The sequence below is a fragment of the Halichoeres trimaculatus genome, unplaced genomic scaffold (assembly GCF_033239565.1).
Source record: "Halichoeres trimaculatus isolate MK-OKI-2021-1 unplaced genomic scaffold, fHalTri1.1 fHalTri1_scaffold_1, whole genome shotgun sequence".
In the NCBI taxonomy this organism is placed as follows: Eukaryota; Metazoa; Chordata; class Actinopteri; order Labriformes; family Labridae; genus Halichoeres; species Halichoeres trimaculatus.
Genome location: NW_027437179.1, coordinates 36,622,914 through 36,645,223, shown reverse-complemented (window position 1 = coordinate 36,645,223; position 22,310 = coordinate 36,622,914). Strand labels below are relative to the sequence as shown.

The following is a 22,310-nucleotide window of genomic DNA, read 5'->3' as shown; positions in this document are numbered from 1 at the left end:
TTTTTAAAGTTACAATAGATAAAACATTATCATGGGATAAGCACATACAGAGAGTGGTAACTAAAATTGGAAATACTTTATTTGTGGTCAAAAGAGATGCACAATATATAACACAAAAAGTGGTGAAACAAGTAATCAAAGCTTTGGATCTTTAACATATAGATTATTGTTCAACTTGCAAAGTCCAAGGTAGACCTATTGAGGCCCCAGTGTTCCATGACAGTGGTTTGTTGCAAAGAGGGTGACACATTAGCCAAGTGCAAGCAGACAATAAAAACTTTTTTTGCAGATTATGCATAATACTTCATGTTGGTTGACTCTTCTGCTTTTTTTCCATCTCAAATCTTCTTGGACAAACTGCTCAAAAAACATTGCTACTGACATTTCAGGGATATTGAGTCATTCTGTGCAGCAAACTAGTTCATTGTGTAAAAATTTTTAATCAAACTAATTATGATGATGGGATTAATCATGCCATGGACTTCTTTGTGTTTGTTTTCTGTTTATTTATGTCTTGTCACATTTAAATTGAGTAGCACCTATAGGAAGAAAAGCTGCTGTCATGTTGATAAGGATCTAAAAAAACTAAACGTAACTAATCAAACCACAACCTTTAAAGATAAAGATAGAAACATTACATTTCTCCAAAATACATCTCACCAAGTCAAAGATGTTAGATGAACCGTTGTTTTTTGGACTGTGCTTCAAGTCAGCACTCATAAAAAAGTTTCAACATCTCTCTCATTCAGTTTTGGTCACACTGTTAATGTTACTGCTGAGATTGATCCTTGATGTCTGGTTTGTCTGGTTTGTCTGAAGCCCTCGATTCTCCCCTCTGCGTTCAGTAAACCGTCTCCAGATCTTTACGTATGCTGACCTAATCTTTTGGATTTTGAAGGCATACACAATAGGATTCACAGCTGAGTTTGCATGAGTGAGAAAGACGCCGATACAGACAGCTGGGAGTGGTACAACACTTGACCCAATGAAGTAATCGATGCAGTTCATGATTTGCAGAGGAAGCCAGGTCAGGGCGTACAGAGCCACGACCAGGGACAAAGATCCAGCCAGCTCTTTCTCTTTCTTCAGATCGCTCTGGGACTGGCGATGGGCACCACAGCCTGGTTTCTCTCTGAGGTTTACTCGAAATGTACAAAAGATGTAGCCGTAGAGAACAGCCATGATCAACAGAGGTATCACGGTGCAGACGAAGCAGTTGAAGTAAACCAGATAGGACATGGGGATAACTACCATAAAATCACAGAAAGAAGAAGAGTTGTCTGTGTTTGGTGGGGGTTTCGGGTTGTGCCATCCAAGCATGGGTGTGAAGCTCAGCGGTACAGCAACAAGCCAACACGCTGCAACCACAAGCCGAGTGTGTCTGTGAATCAGTGAAGTTTTGTACCTAAAGAGAAGAGACAATGATTGGTAAAAAGGTTTATGTATTCATATGGTTTGATGACAAAAAAAATTAAAAGCTGGTGAAACTAAAACAGTTTTTTTTTTCCTGAGGATTATAGTGAATAAACTCAATGTTGACCCTGGCTTTGCTCCGTAGAATAACCTTACCTGAGAGGGATGTAGACCCGGAGGAATCGATCCACTGCGATAACCACCAGAGACAAAGTTGACACCACGGTGAACAGGATGACCACACAGCTGAAGAAAAGACAGCTGTCGAAAGAAGTCTTCATTCGTTGTCCTTCCACCACCAAAGCTAATGGTATGGTCACGCAGCCCACCATGAAGTCGGCCACAGCCAGAGACGCAATCAGGCAGAAGGTAGGCTGCTTGAAGCACTTGCTGATCCACAGAGCCACAATCACTGACATGTTACCGAAACAGCAGCAAACAGCTATTAACACCTCCACTGCTATCACTGCGGCTGCTTCCATCTTGCTTTTGATTGAGTAAATGTCTGATGATCACCCCTGTTGCATGTCTTTAAGGCACTCTTAGCTTGAGTGTAAAGACTTTGAGGAAGTACTCAGCCTTATGAAATCTGATATGGAATCTCACGTTATAGCAGTGGCCGTGAACAGATGAAAAGATGAGCTGACTGGTTGGGACAGAGGAAACCTCAAAACCACATCCTCAAAAGAAGACAGTTTGTCTACTCTAAAGAGAGCAATATATGGTGAATGATGTGGTCTATATCTTGTGTAATGGCATCTTAATACAGTTCAGCTGCATGGGAAGTATATGAAATGCTAAATGATACAAAATCTGTGATGACATATAAGGCATGATTAGGTTTGCCCTAAATCAAGGACTCCAGGAATACTCCAGGGTTCAGTCTGACCAATAGAGTAGTGTTGCCTCAGTGGAAGAAGATCTGTTTCTGAAAAAGCGAGAATGTTCTCATTGGCAGTTCAGGAGAAACTTTTACGTACAGCTTCAGATGGTGTATACATTGTTTGAATGTAAACGTGTTTGAAAAAGTAAGGAAATAAGCAGTTTATCAATTTTTTAAAATTGCATTGGATAACACAAACACAAAATCACAGAAAAAAAACCTTCAGAATAGTAATTTTTGTACTATTGTTATCACATTTCGCCTGGAATAGATAAAATGTAATTTCTCTTTTGAGTTTCCAGTCCATACCTTCATTTTCACAAATGCAGCAACAAATAATAACAGCGACGGCAACATACTCTGGTCAGACAAACTGTTTGTTCTTACATCAGTCAATACAAATTGGTTTTGAGTTACAATAGTTCTGACTGCTGAGGTTAAGTAAGAGTGTTTCTTTTACAGAGAGACCAAACTTATGTATGTACTTAAAAGGTTCAAGAAACGCACTAAATTTTTGGGGTTAGGAATCAAATGATTGGGAAGTTACAGTAATTAAAAAAACTGTTTGCCCCTTCACATAGCTTGACAAAAGATTGTACACTGCAGAACTTCTGTTCCAAAAATGCAATCACAGCCATAACTTTTTACAGTGAATGGCATATTAACTGATTTTGTCTTTAGATTTATTCCTTTATCTCTTCTTCTAATTAATTAATTAATTAATTAATAACATAATTAATTAATCGGTTGTATCTCAGAAATTTATTTGTAATTCAGTCTGTTTTATAACTTTCCCTTTTAGTTGCAGTTCCAGTTATTTTGACCATTTGACTTTTGGCATACTATACTCTTCTCATCTTTTGATTCATGTGGTTAAAACTGCTTATTCTCTTGAGTGCATTTGCATTTGCTTTGTAAACAGTCTTTGAAAACATTTGTTTTTTAAAGGTGAGAACAAACACAATACCAGAAATTTTATCTATGATCACTAAAAGTATTACTACTGCTGTGCAAATAATGTTGCTGTTGTTGATTTCACTGTTAGAAAAAGCAGCAGCAGTAGTTGAAGTAAGTTTTTGAAATAGTGGGAACAGCTGTAGTACTTTTATATCCGTTTGCATTGGAAACCCTGCAAAACGTTTGTTTGAAGCATCGTTCCAATTATTTCCAATGTTCTGGAAACAAAAACTCATTCATGGTATACACAGATATATTACAGTTATCTGCCCATAATTCAGTGTTAAGTTGTTGTTCACTTTAGCTGCACATATGTATGGTGTTTTTTAGTTTGTTTGTTTCTCAAAGAAGACATATTATTATTATTATTATTATTATTATTATTATTATTATTATTATTATTATTATTATAACAATGATATCACAGATTTGTGAAAGCCTTAGTTCATATTTGAAAATGTTAAGACAGATTTCAGTGCCCTGCCTTCTCTCAGTAAATGGTGATCATTGTGTCTACATTTTGATGTTTTTTGCGTTCTACAAATAGACAAAAGGTTTTTTAGGTTCGTGGTTTGAGCTCTGACATGTCTGGGTTTAGTGGTTTTTTGTCAAGACCATGTTTCATAATCTCTCCCCTTACAGCTGAACGGGAAGCATCAAGTAGAGCTGTTCTGTATATTCAGATTGTTCAACAATCTAAATCAACCGGTAAAATCACTATCACCTTTGCTGCACTACAGATGTGAGTGGTGAGGATACTTATATTTGCTTGCCAAAGATAAAGAAAACGTTACAAATACTTCTACAAATTTCTTTGCAAGTATGTTGAAAATCGAAAAAGTTAGAAACACTCAAAGCCAGCTACTATGCCAACAGCAGCTTGTTAAGTATGTCATTTCCTTGCGAGAAGGAAGTCAAATGTGTCATGCCCTTTACTATAAATTAGTTTCTTGTTATGCCTGACACTTGCAACTTTTAGAAATGTTAAAAGGCAAGACAAAAGCATGCAACCACATCAGGAGCTGATAGAAGACCAGCATAAAAGAGCTTTAACTGTCTCTGGGATAAAATAAGGCTATTATAAATTAGTTTGGAAAAATATTGTTTAACACTGTTTTATATTGACCAAAGGGTTATTGGGAACATTAAAATGTAAGAAAAAGCATAAATAAGCTTTAACATGTATAAAAAAATGTGCTGCCATAAAAATGTGTTAATTTGGACAATGTAAGGTCATCTAAGGTCAAAGGTTATGTGACACGACTGGATGTTGGGTCAAAGCCAAGCTGCAACTCCTGGTCTAAAAATATGAGACAATGCAAGAGTGCTAAAAGTGTCTGCTTGAGGCTGACTCCAGAAGTAACGGAAATCACATACACACCAAGCCAAAAAAAGCCATTTTCACTGTACAGAGGTACAGGGGAATTTCTTCTAACTTGGTAGTTTAGAAGATTTCCATCCATCCATCCATCTTCTTCCGCTTATCCGAGGTCGGGTCGCGGGGGCAGCAGCCTACGAAGGGAAGCCCAGACTTCCCTCTCCTTAGCCACAAATTCACCCAATCAGAGGCACAGCTCAGCTCACATGACTGGTGGGTGCGCTATTTTAGATGTGAAAAAAAATTGATACAGCAATATAATGTGACACTTTAACCTCTGATTCAATATCCATATTTTGACTCTTAATATTGATATTTAAAAAAAAATGTAAACTCACATTTTAGCTGAGTTGGAGATAAAATTGACTTCTGCACTTCCACTACGGTAGAGGGCGCCAAAAAGCTACTAGCCCATATGTTGCCAATAGATTGTATAATAAATAAAATTGCAAAGTATATTTAAAATATCTAATTTCTAAACTTGATAATTTGGGTTTTTGTTGTACTGAGCAAGTCAGTATGCCATGGACATCAATATTTTCTTGGTCCTTTTGAATTTTAGTAATATTTTGATTTACATATCATCTTTATTTTTTCTTACTTAACTGTGTGGAATATTGCAATATATCACAACATGGTGATATTGTGATACATCATGGTACAATCATATTGTGATGTAACCCAAGTATTGTGATTCCTATTGTACATGCATTGGCACCTGCATGTGTCAAGCTGCAAAAATTAAATTCTCACTCAAATTCAAGCTTCAACACTTTCTTTAATTGGAAGTATTAAGCGAGGTACTTTTTTGCAGTTTTACAGAAAATGTTTCACAACAGTCAGAGCAAAGACATTTCTCAAAGCAGCTCAAAAACAAAAGGAAAGTGTAGGCTTAGATGTTGATGGCAAACAGTTAGTGATAACACTATACACACAGAACAAAACTAAACTTCACATCTGTTTTGCAAGTGAACTATGACTTGTCAGACCACAAACCCATAAAGAGCTGTGTATGATTCTCACATTCCTCTTTACTGTATTTTTTCAGTACTGTGAATTCTTGCCAATGCTTTGCCTGCAAAAGTTCAGTCCCCACTTCCTCCAAGTTTCAACACTTTATCTTTAATCATACACATTACTAGAATACTTTTTTCTGCAGTTTTACAGGGAGGGATAGATGACAGAAAGAGGAAAAACATTTTTTGTTTTTTGTTTTTTTTGAACAAACATAGCTCAAAGACAAACAGCAGGGGAGTGCAGGGATGATGCTAATGGCCAACAGGCCGTCAGTGATCACAATAGAAGACTTAGATCTGTTCCACAAATTCAAACCACAGACCTTTAAAGATATACTTGAAAACATTACATTTTTCTAAATATATCTCACTAAGTCAAAAATATTAGATTAACTATTGTTATTAAGACTGCCTCAAGTAAATACTCATATAAACAAGTTTCCAGATTTCTCTTTTATTCAGTTTTGGTCACACTGTTAATGTTACTGCTGAGATTGATCTCTGATGTCTCATTTGTCTGGTCTGTCTGAGGCCCTTGATTCTCTCCTCTGCATGCAGTTAACCGTCTCCAGATTTTTAGGTACGCCAACCTAATCTTTTGGATTTTGAAGGCATACACAACAGGATTCACAGCTGAGTTTACATGAGTGAGAATGATACTGATATCGACAGCTAGGACTGGTACCACACCTGCCCCACTGAAATGGTAGATGAAATTCATGATTTGGAGAGGGAGCCAGGACAGGGCGTACAAAGCCACGACCAGAGACAGAGATCCAGCCAGCTCTTTCTCTTTCTTCAGATCGCTCTGGGACTGTCGATGGGCACCACAACCTGGTTTCTCTCTGAGGTTTTTTTCGAGTTTTACAAAAGATGAAGACATAGAGCACAGTCATGACCAACAGCGGTATCACGGTGCAGACGATGCAGGAGCAGTAAAACAGATAAGACAAGGGGATCACAGCTATGAACTCGCAAAAAGAAGAAGAGTTGTCTGTGTTTGGTGGGGGTTTTGGGTTGTGCCATCCAAGCATGGGAGCAAAAGTCAGCAGTACTGCAACAAGCCAACATGCTGCAACCACAAGCCGAGTGTGTCTCTGTGCTACTGATGTTTTGTACCTAAAGACAAGAGGTAATGATTGATAATTAGGTTTATGTATTCACATGGTTTCATGTCAAAATAAAAATTCAAAGAAGCCAAAAAAAAAAAGATCAAGAAAACAATCAGAAAAATTTGTCAGAAAAATTCTGTGTTTGGTGGGGGTTTTGGGTTGTGCCATCCAAGCATGGGAGCAAAAGTCAGCAGTACTGCAACAAGCCAACATGCTGCAACCACAAGCCTAGTGTGTCTGTGAGTCACCAATGTTTTGTACCTGAAGATGAGAGGTAATGATTGGTACAAAGGTTTATGAATTAACATGGTCTGATGACAAAAAAAAATATCAAAGCCGCCTAAAAAATTTTAGAAAAACTAATTTAACTGACATTCATTAACTGCAGGTGTAACAAAGTTTCTTTCATGACCATCATAATGAATTTACACTGAATCTTGACCCTGGCTTTGCTTCTGTCCATTTGTCTTTGTCAAAACAGGAGTCAAGAAGAAAGATAAAAATAACCTCACCCGAAAGGGATGTACACCCGGAGGAATCGGTCCACTGCTATAGCCACGAAAGACAGAGTTGACACCACAGTAAACAGGATGTCCAAACAGCTGAGGAAGAGACAGCCGTAGAAAGAAGTCTTCACTCGTCCGGCCAATAAAAAAGCCACTGGTATGGTCACGCAGCCCACCATGAAGTCAGCCACAGCCAGAGATGCAATCAGGCAGAAGGTAGGCTGCTTAAAGCTCTTGGTGATCCACAGAGCCACAATCACCAACATATTACCAAAACAGCAGCAAACAGCTGTGAACACCTCCACCACTATCACTGCTGTTTCTTCCATCGTGCCTCTAATTCTGAAAGTCTTTGATGATCACCCCTGTTGCATGTCTTTAAGGCACTCTTAAGTTGCGTGTAAAGACTTTGAGGAAGTACTCAGCCTTATGAAATCTGGTGTGGAATCTCGCATTATAGCAGTGGCCGTGAACAGATGAACAGTTGAGCTGACTGGTTGGGACAGAGGAAACCTCAAAATCCCACCCTCAAAAGAACATAGCGTGTCTGCTCCAAAAAGAGCTTTATATGGTGAATTTGGTCTATATCTTGTGTTATGGTGTCTTAATACAGTTCAGCTGCATGAGAAGTCTGTGAAATGCTTAATGATACAAAATCTTACAAAAATTTCAGTATACGTTGCTAGGCACTGCCCAAGCAGCTGCCTGTTGCAGCAGCTCTCTCTTCTTTGTTCGTTTCTTGTAATTTTTTTCGACTCTTTTCCGCCATCTTTGTATTTGGAGTGGATCATCACTTTGTATGGTTCATTTGTTGGTCGTGGACACCAATCTTTTTGTGGCTTCAGCAATATTTTTATTAATTTTTCTCCTGTGTTTGTCTGGAGATCCTGCATGTAACCATGGCTGGATTGTTTACATGTGAAATTAGCTGTTAGCAGCCAGTAGCAGGTCAGTGCTAACTAGTGTAGGGCTTGATGATTTCCCTCAAGGTGAAGAGGAGGAGGTGAGGATGACGTGCTGGTTCTTGGGTGTGAGCTGGGAGGTGACGACGTGGACCTGTTCTTCCATCCATCGTTGTTGGGAACGCGGGATCTATCTCCGGTGGGATGGATGAGCTAGCTATGCTAGCCCAGCAGCAGAGGGGCTGCCGGAGGGCAGAGTGGCATCGTGCTGTTCACGGACGTGGCTGACGGAGCTGACATCTGACGCCGGCGCCACATTGGAGGAGCTTCGCCTGCTGTGAGTAGACAGGATCCAGGAGACAGAGACTGAACAGACTGCTGAAGAAGCTCAGTCCTGGACCCTGTGGAGGTGAAGACTGGCTGGGCTTGAGAGTGGTGGACGGGCTGTTGTCATCTATTTTCTTGTGGACCTTTTTGCACTTTCTAAACACTTTCTTACTTTTGTTTTCTTGATTGCTGCTGTGACTCCTGAATTTTCCCTCGGCGATATATAAAGTATTTTCTATTCTTCTATTCTATCTGTGATGACAAATAAGGCATGAGTAGGTTTGCCCTAAATCAAGGACTCCAGGATTACTCCAAGATTCACATGCATTTGCCATGCATTAAAGCTATGTTCTACGATTTGAAGCTTTGTACATCTTAAAAACACCATTTATAGGGCTGTTATGGTCCTATCGTCCAATCTACACAATATAAAGACCAAAAAGAATGAAAAAAATCCACTCAGTATATCCGCTGCAAAGCTGCATACTAGTTGACCAATCCAAACCGTACTTTGCATGCGCGGTTCGGACTGGTACGTGAGTCCATCCAATCCCCTGTCTCCCTCGCTTCGCACCATCATGCCCATGGTCCCACCTCATCCTTCCCCACTACCCCTCTCATGTCAGCTAGCTGTTCAGCTACCGAAGCGTCATGAAGCCAGAGAAGACCGAAACCAGGAAGCTGTTACTGTTACCCTCCACAGGGAAAGGAAGAAAAGTTTCAAGGAAAAGGCTGAAGCAAGGAAGAATTATGAGTGATACAAGTGCCAACAGAGACTGAATATTGGAGAAATGTACGACCAGCCAAACTGGGTTTCAGATCGTAGACCATAACTCTAAGTTAACGTCCTGTGTATGTTAACAGGTGAATTATTCTGAGTTTGAGTGTAAAACTTTAAAGGAACTCCTCAGGCTTGCAGCACTTTCACAGTGAAAACTAAATGTGGAGCTACAGTGGTGAGCAATGGCTGTGAACACACAGGTCAACTGGTCGTGATAGAGGAAATGTCAAAGCCACATCAAAGAAGGCACATAGTGAATCTACTCTATACAGAACTATCTGTGGTGAATGTGGTAAATATCTTGTTTCATGAAGCATGAAAAGTCCATGAAATACTAAATGATATAAAACCTTTGATTCTCTGACTTAAGCATTGCCTGGTGCATCTATAAAACAAATAAGACCAAATGTTTCCAGCAGGATCAAGCCAGGCTCTTTGTTTATTCATTGAAGTGTGTCTTGATTCCGTCAGGTCAATGTCAGAGCATTTTACACATTAAAAACCAAAGGTGAACTCAGAAGCCCAATTGGTTAAAGATTTACTATAATGGAGAAGGGTTGCAGGATATGGCCCAAATCCAGTATCTCGATATTTGTAGACTATATCTCGATACACGATATATATCTCGATATTCTGATTTCTCCTCTAAGTCACGACATTAATGTTAAATCAAACCCTTTCAAGCATAAAATGACATCAGTATAATGATCTGAGCAGACGTTTTATTTGGGTTTTTAAAATTTGAATGTAAAACGGGGAAATCTCAATCAGGTGAAGTTTAGCAAACTTTTAATTTAAACCAAACTTTATGTAGTTACATATTTTTAGTTCCAGTAAAATAAATAATTCAGATTTATTCAACTTGCTGATTTTATGATATGATATTATACTGTATTATATTACACTTTAAAATATTCCATAAATCAGCTACCTGGATAAGGACTCTAGTGACTTCTGTCTTTGAGCCTGGGGTCTGGCTGAATTGTATTGCATTTGGGTTTGTCTTCTGAAGATATCCCAGTGTGCAGTATTTTGGTATTCAGCTGTAAAATAGCATCAAACTCATCTGCTGTCATGTTTCGAGCAGTGCAGGGGGGGCAAAGTGCACAGAAAAATGAGAGTGAAACTTAAAAACATGTTGCCTTTGTTTCTCGTTGTGGAGAGTTGGAAGAGAATCAGGGATCATACAGGCACAAAGCAAACCCAATAAACAACTACACAACAAGGTGCCATTAAATCCATATTCCCGGAAATCCCCCCACAAGATACCTTGGGGGACACTGTTAAAAGCCTTTCCCAGGTCCACAGAACACATGTGGACTGATCAGCATACTCACATACACCCTCTAGCAGCCTTGCAAGGGTGTAGAGCTGGTCCCATATTCCACGATCAGGACTAAAAACGCATTGTTCCTCCTTAACCTGAGGTCTCCAGCACCCTGGAGTACACCTTACCGAAGAGGGCTGAGCTAGTAGTTGTTGGAGCACACCCTCTTATCTCCCTTCTTAAAAAGGGAAACCACCACCCCAGTCTGCCGATGTCCAAGCAATTTTGCAAAAACATGTCAGCCAGAACACTCCTTCAACATCCAGAGCTTTGAAGAACTCAGGACAGCTCTTGCCCACCCCTGGGCTTTGCTGCTGCAGAGTTGTTTAACTGCCTCAGTGACTTTAGCCACAGTGATGGGCACGCCCAACCCCATGTCCTTTGGCTCTACTTCATTCCAATCTCTGAAGAAGACAAGACTAAGTGGCTCAAGTTCATTTATCAAGGAAATGTTCCAGCTACACTCAGTAAAACCATGCATGTGTGTGCTAGTCACTTCACGGCCGACTGCTTGTCCAACTTTGGACAGTACAACAGAGGGCTAGCTAATAGACAGGTCCTGAATCCAGGCGCTTTACCAACCATCCGCTAACAAGCTTCAGACCCTGGAAATGTGAGTATTTTAAATGCTGTGTGCTGTGAAGCAGATGTAAGAGCTTTTTCCTCAGTGTCCCCCCTGCCTCTGTGTTAGCTTCAGGATGCTAACTTTAGCTGCGGTCAGCCTGTTATTTTAGCCTGTAATGATACGGTAAACAAGCTTCACTGTTTTCTTAACATTGTGCACTTGGAGCTCGTGGCACCGCTCTCAGTGACGTAGAAGAGCGGGGTGGTATCAGCGGTGGCTCATTTACATATGAAGGTCACGCCCACTAAATCAGAGCGTTCTGAACAGAGGGGCTATGAGAGCCTGGAAACAATGCTGCTGTTCTTGATTTATTGGCTTTTTAGACCAAAACATGTTACTACCGTTTCATGAAGACATCAATGATCCAAATTAAACTGCAAAAAAGGAGCATTAAATGTGTCTTTTAATGTTTGTTTTGCATTCTATTAATGTCTTTGAGTACTTTGAAAAGCACTATACTACATAAATGTATTTTATACATAAATATAAGCTTTTCAGATGAGACATAATAATAATAATAATAATAATAATAATAATAATAATAATAATGATAATGAACACATCTCTTTCTGAAGCACTGCACAGCAGGCTGTAGCCTCATAATCAGAAAGTAAAAAGAATTAAGGCAAGTCGGAGCAGGTGAGCTGAGCTTTGAAAGATTTATTTTGACAGATTTAAAAGAAGAAAGTCCCTGGAGGAATCTATCACAGTAAATTAGAAAAAAAAAGAAGAAAAAAAGAAACAGGAATTACAGGAGAGCCTCATGTGCAGTCAACACCTACTGATAGCGTCATTTACAACCTGGCACTGACTTCAGTAAGGAAGGATTTTAGACATTTGGCACCACTCAGTGGTGAACAAAAACGCTCCCCATGTGATAGAGTGAATCTCAGTCGCAATGCCCTGATTATAAAAGCTCCCTTCCATGCCAACAATAAGTGAAAGATACTTAAAAACACTGCAAACAGCACAATAAATGATCAAGGGTCAAGTACAAACATGACAGAAGGCATGGTATACGTTTGTCACACTGGTAATATCAAAAGCTATGGTCTATAGCTTCAAAAAATGTGTTAAAATTTGTTGTAAGAATAGAACAGCTACCTCTGAATACATTATTTCTCACCTCAGTACAGCAGATTGAAAACATACCTTGACCTTGTTGAGTGTTCTTGTGTTGCTCTGACTTTGAATTGAGAATCCAATAGCTATGGCCACCTGTTTTATATGTTTTTTTTTAATTATTTATTTAAAGCTCAAATATTGATAGAACTTGAACAAAGCTTGGTATCAGATAAAGATTATTGATGATACAGCTCTGACAACTGAAGACCTGTCACATTGTGTGATCAGGGATAACTACTACTATTTACAGGTGTTTTTCCAAGTTCACAATCTTGACCTTAGACAGTGTTAAAACCCAGCAGTAACAAGTTAATTCAGTGTGTCTGAGGAACTCTCTAAAGCCCAGTCTCAGGTACAGAGCCACAGCTGAAGTCTGAATGGAACTTGTCTCCAGCACCACCTTGGAGAAGCCCCGTTCTTTACAAAAGTTGATCACAGTCCAAGCCAGTTTAGTGCCCAGGCCCATCCGTCTACAAGAAGGAGACACATTCAATCTGCAGAGTTCCCCATACTTTTCCTTCCCACTGTCCTTGGTCACTACAGCCACAGTACCCAGGATTTGAGGTCTCCCATCAACTTCAGCTTCAGCCACCCAGAAAGAGTCGTCCAGTCTGCTCTGGTAATACCCAGGGATGTCCTGCATGTCCGTCTTGAGTTTTTCCTTCACGTAGCCCGCAAAAAGATCATGACAGCTGTAGTAGACGAGGCCCACCCAGACACCAGTTAACACCAGAGCCCCCAGCACAGAGCCCAGGAGGAAGCCTGTGATGCACAGAGCCAGGGTGATGGCGAGGTAGAGGGGGCTGGTCATGGCATTGTTGAAGGCTGGAATAATGAACTCGTTATTGCCAAAGCTGAACAGACTATGAGCCGCGTCCTTGTCTGAGGGACGGAACGGACGAATCACCAGCTGCATGGTCTACAAAGAACTGGAAGAAAAAAAAATCAGCGTTAACCTTCATTGTCTTAACTTAGTTAACTTAGTGTTCACCACAGGTTACCACCTGCTGATAGTTATGTTAACAAGAAACTTTACACACTATTTGCATTACTCAGTGAAGACACTAATACATCTGAACGCTTCTATTGAATTATTAGGTGTCTAATTTATGTAAATGTAGATTTTATCACCACATTTTGTAGAAACTGACAGTCTCTTACCTTTTCGCTACTCAGACACCTCCCTGAATGGCTGTCACCTGGAGCTGAATCAGGCAAAGCATGATGCACTGAAGTTAGTTTCTTATTCCATGCCTCTAACTTTGGCAGTTAGTCAAGATTCAAAACCGGTTCCTGATTGAAAAAACGTTCTTTACAGGCCAGATTTGAATAAAATTCTACAGACAGCTTAAACACAGTTTAAGATCAGTGAAATTATTGTTAAATAAGGAATAATGTGAAAAATTGGCAATTTTAGGGCTTTTTTGTGTTTAGACCAAGTTCTGATCCAGAGCCTCAAGTCCTAGACTTCCCAGATCTGACCTTATTCATTCTTAGAAAGAGAAGAAATTGTTATTTTGTCTCTCTTTAACAAAGATTTGTGAAAGCCTTATTTCATTGCTGAAAATGGAAAGAGAGACTTCATTGTGACTATTTTTTTTTCTTGCATTTTGCATTTTGTGAATAGAAGTTTCTTAGGTTGTGTTTTTAAACTTTGACATGTCTGTGTTTAGCGGTTTCAGATCAGGACCATGTTTCATTTCACAACCTCCCTTCTTACTGCTGAATGGGAAGCATCGAGTAAGATGGAAACTTCAGAGTTGTTCTATATATTCAGGTTGCTCAACAATCAGAATCAACCAGTAAAACCACAATCACCTTTGTCTTACTATAGATATGGGCGGTGAGGGTATTATAGGTGCTTGTAAAAGATAAGGTAAACATACTTCTTTAAACTTGTTTGCATATCTGTTGAATATTAAAAAAATGTAAGAACACTCTAACCTAGTTACTATGCCAACCACAGCTGAATGTCATTTCCTTGCAAGAAGAAGGAAGTCAAATGTGTCAAGCACTTAACTATAAATATTCTTCTTGTTAAGCCTGACACCTACTCTAAAGAGATTTAAAAAGTCAGATGAAAGCATGCAGCTATGTGGAATTACAGTTCTTTGACCTAAAAAGTCTTTATCTGAGTCAACCCCCCTGTTTTGGACTGGGTTCATCTTAGTGTCTCTCCCTCCAACGCTGATGTAAGGGAAGATAGTAGCTGCACTGATCAGAAAATAACCAGAACCCCCTGCTGGTTTTTTAAATATGCTCCAGCTTGATGAACCAGACATTCTCATTACATCCTGGTCTTAGAACAGTTATAATTTATGACTTCTATTAAAAAGTAAGTATAAAACTCTAAAGCGATGGTGTGTTAGTGCAGGTTAAATTGTGAGTCATTATGCTGTGACACAAACTATGAAACAGCTTTTTGTGTATAGGTGAGAACCGGGTTAGTTGTCACACTTTTTACTCAAGTGTGAATTACTCATCATCCAAAACAACTTTTAATAGTCATTCCTATATTAAATCAAAGATTAAGGAATGGCTTGAAATGTGTATTCCTCTCATTTTCCAAACCATGTTAACAAAGAGGTATTAACTATCAAGGACACTCTTACACATTGTAAGGATCCCCATTCTGGGGATGGTTGTCACACAGTTTGATGTTGTTGGTCACAATGTTATCTTAAGTGGAAAAGTCTTTTAAAAAATGTAAGAAAGCAGAATGAAATTTAAAAGTTTAATTGCACTGAAACTTTGGCAAATGCAAAACTTAATATATCTTAACACAAAATGAACAAGGACCATAAACAGGAAACACATCTATAGACCAACCTGCCAAATATATATAAGATAGAACTTTATTGTCATTGTAACAAGTACAACAAAATTGAAGTAACAGCAGCAATCAAGAACACAAAAGTAAGAAAGTGTAGAGAAAGTGCTTAAAGGTCCATAAGAAAATAGATGATGACAGCTTGTCCATCATTGTCCAGTCAGCCAGCCTCCACCTCCACAAGGTCCAGGACTAAGCTTCTTCTTCTTCGATCTGTTCAGTCTCTGTCTCCTGGATCCTGTCTGCTCACAACAGGTGAAACTCTTCCAATGTGGCGTTGGTGTCTAGTGTTAGCTCCGTTAGCCATGTCTGTGAATAGCGTGATGCTACACTGCCCTCTGGTATTCCCTCTGTTGCTGGGTTAGCATAGCTAGCTTGTCCATCTTACTGGATATAGATCTTACGTTCCCAGTAACGATAGATAAAAGGACAGGTCGATGTCATCACTTCTTAGCTCACACCTGAGAACCAGCACGCCGTCCCCACCTCACATCAGGCCTCACACCATTTAGCATTCACATTCTACAGGCTGCTAACAGCAGAGTTCACATGTAAACAATGCAGCCACGGTTACATGTAGGATCTCCAGACAAACACAGGAGAAAAAGTAGTAAAAATATCACTGAAGCCACAAAAAGTTTGGTGTCCATGACCAACAAATGAGCCATACAAAGTAATGATCCACTCCAAATACAAAAATTACGAAAAAGAGACGAAAAAAATTACAAAAAATTGACAAAGAAGAGAGAGCTGCTGCAAAAGGCAGCCATAGCCAACAAGCCTAGAAGGATTCGATGCCATAAATTACCATACCACAAAAACTGAAGATAAGGTAGGAGTGAGTGCTGTACTGTGTCAAAACATATGAAACAAAGGTAAGATCGGGTGCCCTTCAAAGATCCAAGGACTGCAGTACTTATAAAATACAAACAATCCAAGGCACTCTGATGTAGTTAAAATCCTTTATTGTGTCGTTTCAACTTATCCAAGTCTTCATCAGGACATAATTAGCAGCACGAAACAGGTGTTAAAATACCAAGGAAATGTCGTGTGATTGTGTCATGGGACGGTGTCACATGAGAACACAAGTAGGCCTATGCCATAAAAACTCTTAGCCCGAACTACCCAAGGGCACAACATTACAGTTCTGCAGTACATACTAATCCGAATTCTCTCAAAACCATGGATATTGAAGTAATTCCCAGATCTTTGTAGGGAGGGGACAGACTCAAACATCTTGGATCTATACTCTAAAAGCCACCTCCTTCCCAGGTCTAAATGAAGAAAAGGACTATTCCCTGTTTTTATCATGTATTTTGCCTAACAGTGTTTGGTGCAGGCTGTTTATAACTGTGCAGCTAGGCCTCTTGTGCTTTTTCCATGAGTGTGTTTTCTTAATAGTTTTTTTCTGAACATCTGATGTCATGTGACAGCGTCCCATGACACAATCATATAATATTTCCTGGATATTTTAAACACCTGTTTGGTGTTACTACTCATGTTCTGATGAAGACTCAGATGAGTCAAAATGCGTTGACATGTCCCTGGCACAATAAAGGATCGTATGTTGTTTCTGAAGTACTACCATACCATAATTTGAGAGACAGTGCCCTCTGGTGGCAAGAAATAATGAGTTTGACAACCAACCCTGCTCTCCCCCAGAGTGCATTAAAATGATTGGAACCAGTTTTTCAGCCAATTTCAACGAAGTTATACAATTAAAAGAATTTACTGAATGAAACAGACATTCAACTGAAATATTCATATGCAAAAATTACTTTATTTCACTATATTCTTAAAAACATACTTACTTTGCAATTTCCCACATTAACCCACAATACTCCTTTTTGGAAATTTCTGCTCCTATCCTGACTCTTTAAAGGTTTAAAAGAACATTTTAAATATTCACCAGCAGCATTTTTTTTTCTTTTACCAGGAGCAATATACTAGCTTACTTTGGAAGACCTCATTTCAATAAATATATGAAAAAATAAGAAGTTCAGATCATGTTGGATTTCTTTTTCCCTCCCTTCCCTAACAAAAAGTTAAAGAGCTGTCTATGTTTCCCACATTCTTCTAAATAAATAGTATTTTTCCAGCACCATCAATTCTTGCCACTCCAACACTTGGGCTTGCCCTGTCCTCAGAAGGCCTGTTAGTCAGAAAATTTGTTTTGATTTAGTCTATATTCTTTATTATTATTATGCTATTGATTTATGATATTTTATTTAAATAAAGTTAAAGATATCAATTTCTATAGCTATTATTCTGAGTTTTTTTCCACTATAATAAGATGACATTATTATTTGAACATTCATGTTACATGTACCAGGGCTGTCTTAAAAAACATCATGGGCCCCTGGGCCAATCAGTACATTGGGGCTCCTTTCATGCTGACTTTTATCAACACCCCAAAAATAGATATAAAAAAAAGAAACTTTTTTTTTGCTGATGCTTTAAGACAGCACAGATTTGTACAAATTTAAAGGGATGCAAATTTCTTTGAGATACTGGTCCACACAGATTTTCTGACTAACAGGCCTTCTTGCTATAGGTGGTGGTTGAAAGAAGAATGGCCAAGCTGTTGCCTCTGATAGACATGTCTCACCCCTTTCAGAAGACTTTTTACCTTTTACCTACCTCTAGCATGTTGTGCTAAATATTGACATGTATTTTTTTAGGTTAAAGTTAGTCTTTTTTTCCATTTGATATATTCTTATCATAATGTTTTCAACTAGACACTCCCTTGTTTGCTGCTGTAACTCTGTAAATTTCCCCAATGTGGGACGACTGAAGGAGTACCTTATCTTATCTGTCACCTGTAAGTGTCAAGCAAAAAAAGTTCAGTTCTCACTTCCTTCAAGCTTCAGCATTTTATCTTTAATCGCACATTAAGGGAAGTACTTTTTTTTTTTTTTTGCAATTTTACAGAAAAGGGATTGATGATGTTTCACAACAGAGTGCAAAAGGTTTCTACGAAACATATTTCAAGTAAACAAACAGCAGTGCAAAGTGCAGGCATGGGTGTTGATGACAAACAGGCGGTCAGTGGTCACGATATATACAAAGAGAACAAAATCGAAACTTGACATCCGTTTTGCAAGTGACTCATCAAACCCACAAACTTTTCAAAAACATGTCTCAAACATACATGTCACTGGGTCAGAGATATTACATGAACCTTTGTTTTTTAGACACACATATGAACAGGTTTTGACATTTCTCTTTCATTCAATTTTGGCCACACTGTTAACATTACTGCTCAGATTAATCTCCGATGTCTGGTTTGTCTGGTTTGTCTGAAGTCCTTGATCCTCCTTTCTGCGTTCAGTAAACCGTCTCCAGATCTTTAAGTACGCCAACCTAATCTTTTGGATTTTGAAGGCATACACAATAGGATTCACTGCTGAGTTTAAATGAGTGAGCAAGATGCCGATATCAACAGCTATGACTGGTACAACGCTCGCCCCACTGAAGTGGTCGACGAAATTCATGATTTGGAGAGGGAGCCAGGACAGGGCGTACAGAGCCAGGACCAGGGACAAAGATCCAGCCAGCTCTTTCTCTTTCTTCTGGTCATTCTGGGACTGTCGTTGGGTACAGTTGCCTGGTTTCTCTCTGAGGTTTCTTCGAGTTGCATAAAAGATGTAGCCGTAGAGAATAATCATGATCAACAGTGGTATCACGGTGCAGAAGATGCAGTAGCAGTAAAACAGATAGGGCACAGGGACCACTCCTATGAAATGACAAACAAACGGGGAGTTGTCTGGGCTTGGTGGGGGTTTCGGGTTGTGCCATCCAAGCATGGGAGCAAAAGTCAGCGGTACAGCAACAAGCCAACACGCTGCAACCACAACTCGAGTGTGTCTGTGAGTCACTGATGTTTTGTACCTAAAGAGAAGAGGTAATTATTGTTACAAAGGTTTATGTATTTACATGGTTTGATGACAAAAATAAAATAAAGTCAGCTGGGGAAACTTTAAAAAAACTAATGTAACTGACATTTATTGGTTGCAGGTGTAACAAAAAGTTTGTTTCATGATCATCATAATGAATTTACACAAAATCTTGACCCTGGCTTTGCTTCCATCCATTTGTCTTTGTAAAATCAGGAGTCGAGACGGATCAGAACAACTTTACCTGAGAGGGATGTACACCCGGAGGAATCGATCCACTGCTATGGCCACCAAAGACAGAGTTGACACCACAGTAAACAGGATGTCCAAACAGCTGAGGAAGAGACAGCCGTAGAAAGAAGTCTTCACTCGTCCGTCCACCAACAAAGCCACTGGTATGGTCACGCAGCCCACCATGAAGTCGGCTACAGCCAGAGACCCAATCAGGCAGAAGGTAGGCTGCCTGAAGCTCTTGCTCATCCACAGAGCCACAATCACAAACATGTTACCAAAACAGCAGCAAACAGCTATGAACACCTCCACCACCACACCTGCCAATACTGCTGGGTCCATCGTGCCTCTAATTCAGACAGATCACTTCTGTTGTGTGCCTTTTAGGTACTCTCAGCTTGAGTATGAAAACTTTGAGGAAGTCCTCTGCCTTGCAACACTTTTTAGACTACATCTGTCTCACACACACACACACACACACACACACACACACACACACACACACACACACACACACACACACACACACACACACACACACACACACGCACACACCTCAACAGGCCTAATACAAAAGCTGAGAGCTGGTCAGTACAGAGGAAACCTCAAAGCCACATCCTCAAAAACATAGTGCTTCTACTCTAAATTAAACTTATTATGGTGAAGGTGGTTGGTGCCCTGTGTCGTGGTATAATGTTGGACAGTTCAGGTCTGTGAACTACTCTTAGGTAAAACCTGTGGTATTGTCTTTTTGAGCTGTTCAGGTTCAGTACTCTGTCTGAAACTACTTAAGATGCATCTATAAAACATATAACACCAAATGTTTCCAGCAGGATTGAGCCCGACTCTTTGTGTTTATTCATTAAAATGTGTCAAAGCTTCATCAGGTCAGTGTCAGGAAGAGCATTTCACACATATGTGAACAGTTCTCATGAGAAAGAATGCAGAGCGAGTGCTTACAACTATGTCAAAAGGGGTAATCAAATCATTACAAACCCAAGATACATACAGTATAACTTTTTTTTCAGAGCTGTAAAAACAGTCTACCTGAAGACCTGAAAGCAGCACCTACTGTTCATATTTTTAAAAGAAAACTCAAGACCTACTTTTTTAATCTGGCTTTTACATGATTTTATTTATTTCTATTTTATGTTAAATTTTAACTTATTTTAACCCTTATTTGTTTTATTTCTACATTTTAGTTCAGATTCTTTAATTGGGATTTTATTCTTTTTTTAATGCTTTACCTTTTACTATCCTATTTTAGCTGATTTTATTATGCACTTGTTGTTACACTTTCTCAATTTACCAAATTATTTATCCAACTTTTATTTCATATTGTTAAATTATTTCATTTATTTATGTGTTTTATGTACACATTTACTTATCTTACCCTCCAGTATTTTTGAGTATTTTTTATTTTTATTTATTTATTTATCTTTTTATTTATTTATTAATCTTTCTATTCATTTATTTATTTATACATATATTTATTTATTTTAACTAATTGATTATTATATTATTTTTAGCTCCCGTGTTTCCTCATTTTAATTCAAGATGGTGTTTCCTCAGCCCTCTAATTCTGTTTTCTGTCAGAATTTCCTTTATATGTCTTTTTGTGTTTGAATAATCGAGTGTGTATATTGAATATGGTTTGGGGGAGGGGGGATTGTGGGGTCTTGTGTTTTTATTTTATGCAATTATGCAGTTTTCTGCTTTTTATTACACTTCTTGTTTATTAATTTTATTGATTTTTTCCCCATATAAAGGACTTTGTATTACAAAGTCCTATATGAAAAGTGCTACAAAAATAAAGTTTGTTTGATTGATTGAAAATATCAGCCCTTGTTTTGTCTTCTTTGTCAGGCCTTGAAATCAACAGGAAGTCCTCAAAAGTTGGTAGTTTGAAAACTTTATTTTCTGAAAAACGTTTTTATGATTAAAACCCATCTGACATTAAAGTCTGAACTCCTAATGGGTTGCTTCACAGACCGTTACAAATGTCTCATTAATTTTTAGCACTGGTAGCTTATTAAATTATGTATGTTACCAGACACGGCCAGTCATGGGACTCATCTGCTCGGTCACCTGCTGTATGTCTCCGATATGATAGCAAAGACATCAGGACCACAGGGTTTACTTCAGCCGGTCTCGCAGATGGTAAAATGACTGAGTGAGAGACGACCCACTTTTCTGAGCCACAGCTTCCCCTTGCACCATGTAGCTAACCTCTAAGCATAACAGACCAGATAGGCTGCGTGACATTGATTATTTTGATCAGTTTCAGCCACTGTCACAAAAAATACAATCAAAATAGAATAGAGTAAAAAAATACTTTATTACTCCCTGAGGGAAAGTTCGGGAAGAGTCACAGCAGCAATCAAGAAAACAAAAGAAAGAAAGTGTACAGAAAATTGCAAAAAAGGTCCATAAGAACATAGATGCTGACAGCTTGTCCATCATTCTCCAGTCAGCCAGCCTCCACCTCCACAGGGTCCAGGACTGAGCTTCTTCGGCAGTCTGTTCAGTCTCTGTCTCCTAGATCCTGTCTGCTAACAGCAGGTGAAGTTATTCCAATGTGGTGTTGGTGTCTAGTGTTAGCTCCATTAGCCATGTCTGTGAGTAGCATGATGCTACTCTGCCTTCTGGTATTCCCTCTGTTGCTGGGTTAGCACGGCTAGCTTGTCCATCTTATTGGATATAGATCTCACGTTCCCAATAACGATGGATGGAAGGACAGGTCCATGTCGTCACTTCTTAACTCACACCTGAGAACCAGCACATTGTCCTCACCTCGGTCTCTTCATCTTGTGGGGAACATCAGGCCTTGCACCAGTTAGCATTGACATGCTACAGGCTGCTAGCAGCTGATATTTACATGTAAAAAATGGGGCCATGGTTACATGTAGGATCTCCAGACAAACACAGGAGCAAAAAGTGGAAAAATATATAAAATCTTTAATTTATTCATATTTATCAGCTTTCTTCTCCATTCTGATGC

General features: G+C 39.1%; 3 protein-coding genes and 1 pseudogene across 3 annotated transcripts; all 4 read right to left on the bottom strand.

Annotated features, from left to right (window-relative positions):
• Nucleotides 1–741: 741 nt before the first annotated feature.
• On the bottom strand, nt 742–3,634 carry LOC141789495 (adenosine receptor A1-like; the record flags this gene model as incomplete). Its single annotated transcript, XM_074668917.1, has 3 exons — nt 742–1,405; nt 1,570–1,870; nt 3,607–3,634. Coding segments are annotated over 3 exons (993 nt in total), but the record flags the coding sequence as incomplete, so codon positions are not given.
• A 2,467-nt stretch (nt 3,635–6,101) lies between these two features.
• LOC141789487 (adenosine receptor A1-like) lies at nt 6,102–7,594 on the bottom strand (annotated as a pseudogene).
• Nucleotides 7,595–12,596: 5,002 nt separating this feature from the next.
• LOC141796708 (putative N-acetyltransferase camello) lies at nt 12,597–13,268 on the bottom strand. Its single transcript, XM_074677995.1, has one exon. The coding sequence runs from the start codon at nt 13,266–13,268 to the stop codon at nt 12,597–12,599; it is 672 nt and encodes a 223-aa protein (XP_074534096.1).
• A 4,860-nt stretch (nt 13,269–18,128) lies between these two features.
• Nucleotides 18,129–19,796, bottom strand: LOC141791099 (adenosine receptor A1-like). The gene is made up of 2 exons (XM_074671323.1): nt 19,323–19,796; nt 18,129–19,073 (listed from the first exon to the last, which is right to left on the bottom strand). The coding sequence occupies exons 1-2, from the start codon at nt 19,649–19,651 to the stop codon at nt 18,410–18,412; spliced, it is 993 nt and encodes a 330-aa protein (XP_074527424.1). The 5' UTR covers nt 19,652–19,796; the 3' UTR covers nt 18,129–18,409.
• Between the last annotated feature and the right edge of the window lie 2,514 nt (nt 19,797–22,310).

Bases quoted from the DNA above. Each gene is read 5' to 3' on its own strand.
- LOC141791099 (XM_074671323.1), bottom strand. From the start codon at position 19,651: ATGGACCCAGCAGTATTGGCAGGTGTGGTGGTGGAGGTGTTCATAGCT. The intron at 19,074-19,322 runs GTAAAGTTGTTC...TCTTCTCTTTAG, and splicing joins CGGGTGTACATCCCTCTCAG to GTACAAAACATCAGTGACTC.
- LOC141796708 (XM_074677995.1), bottom strand. From the start codon at position 13,268: ATGCAGCTGGTGATTCGTCCGTTCCGTCCCTCAGACAAGGACGCGGCT.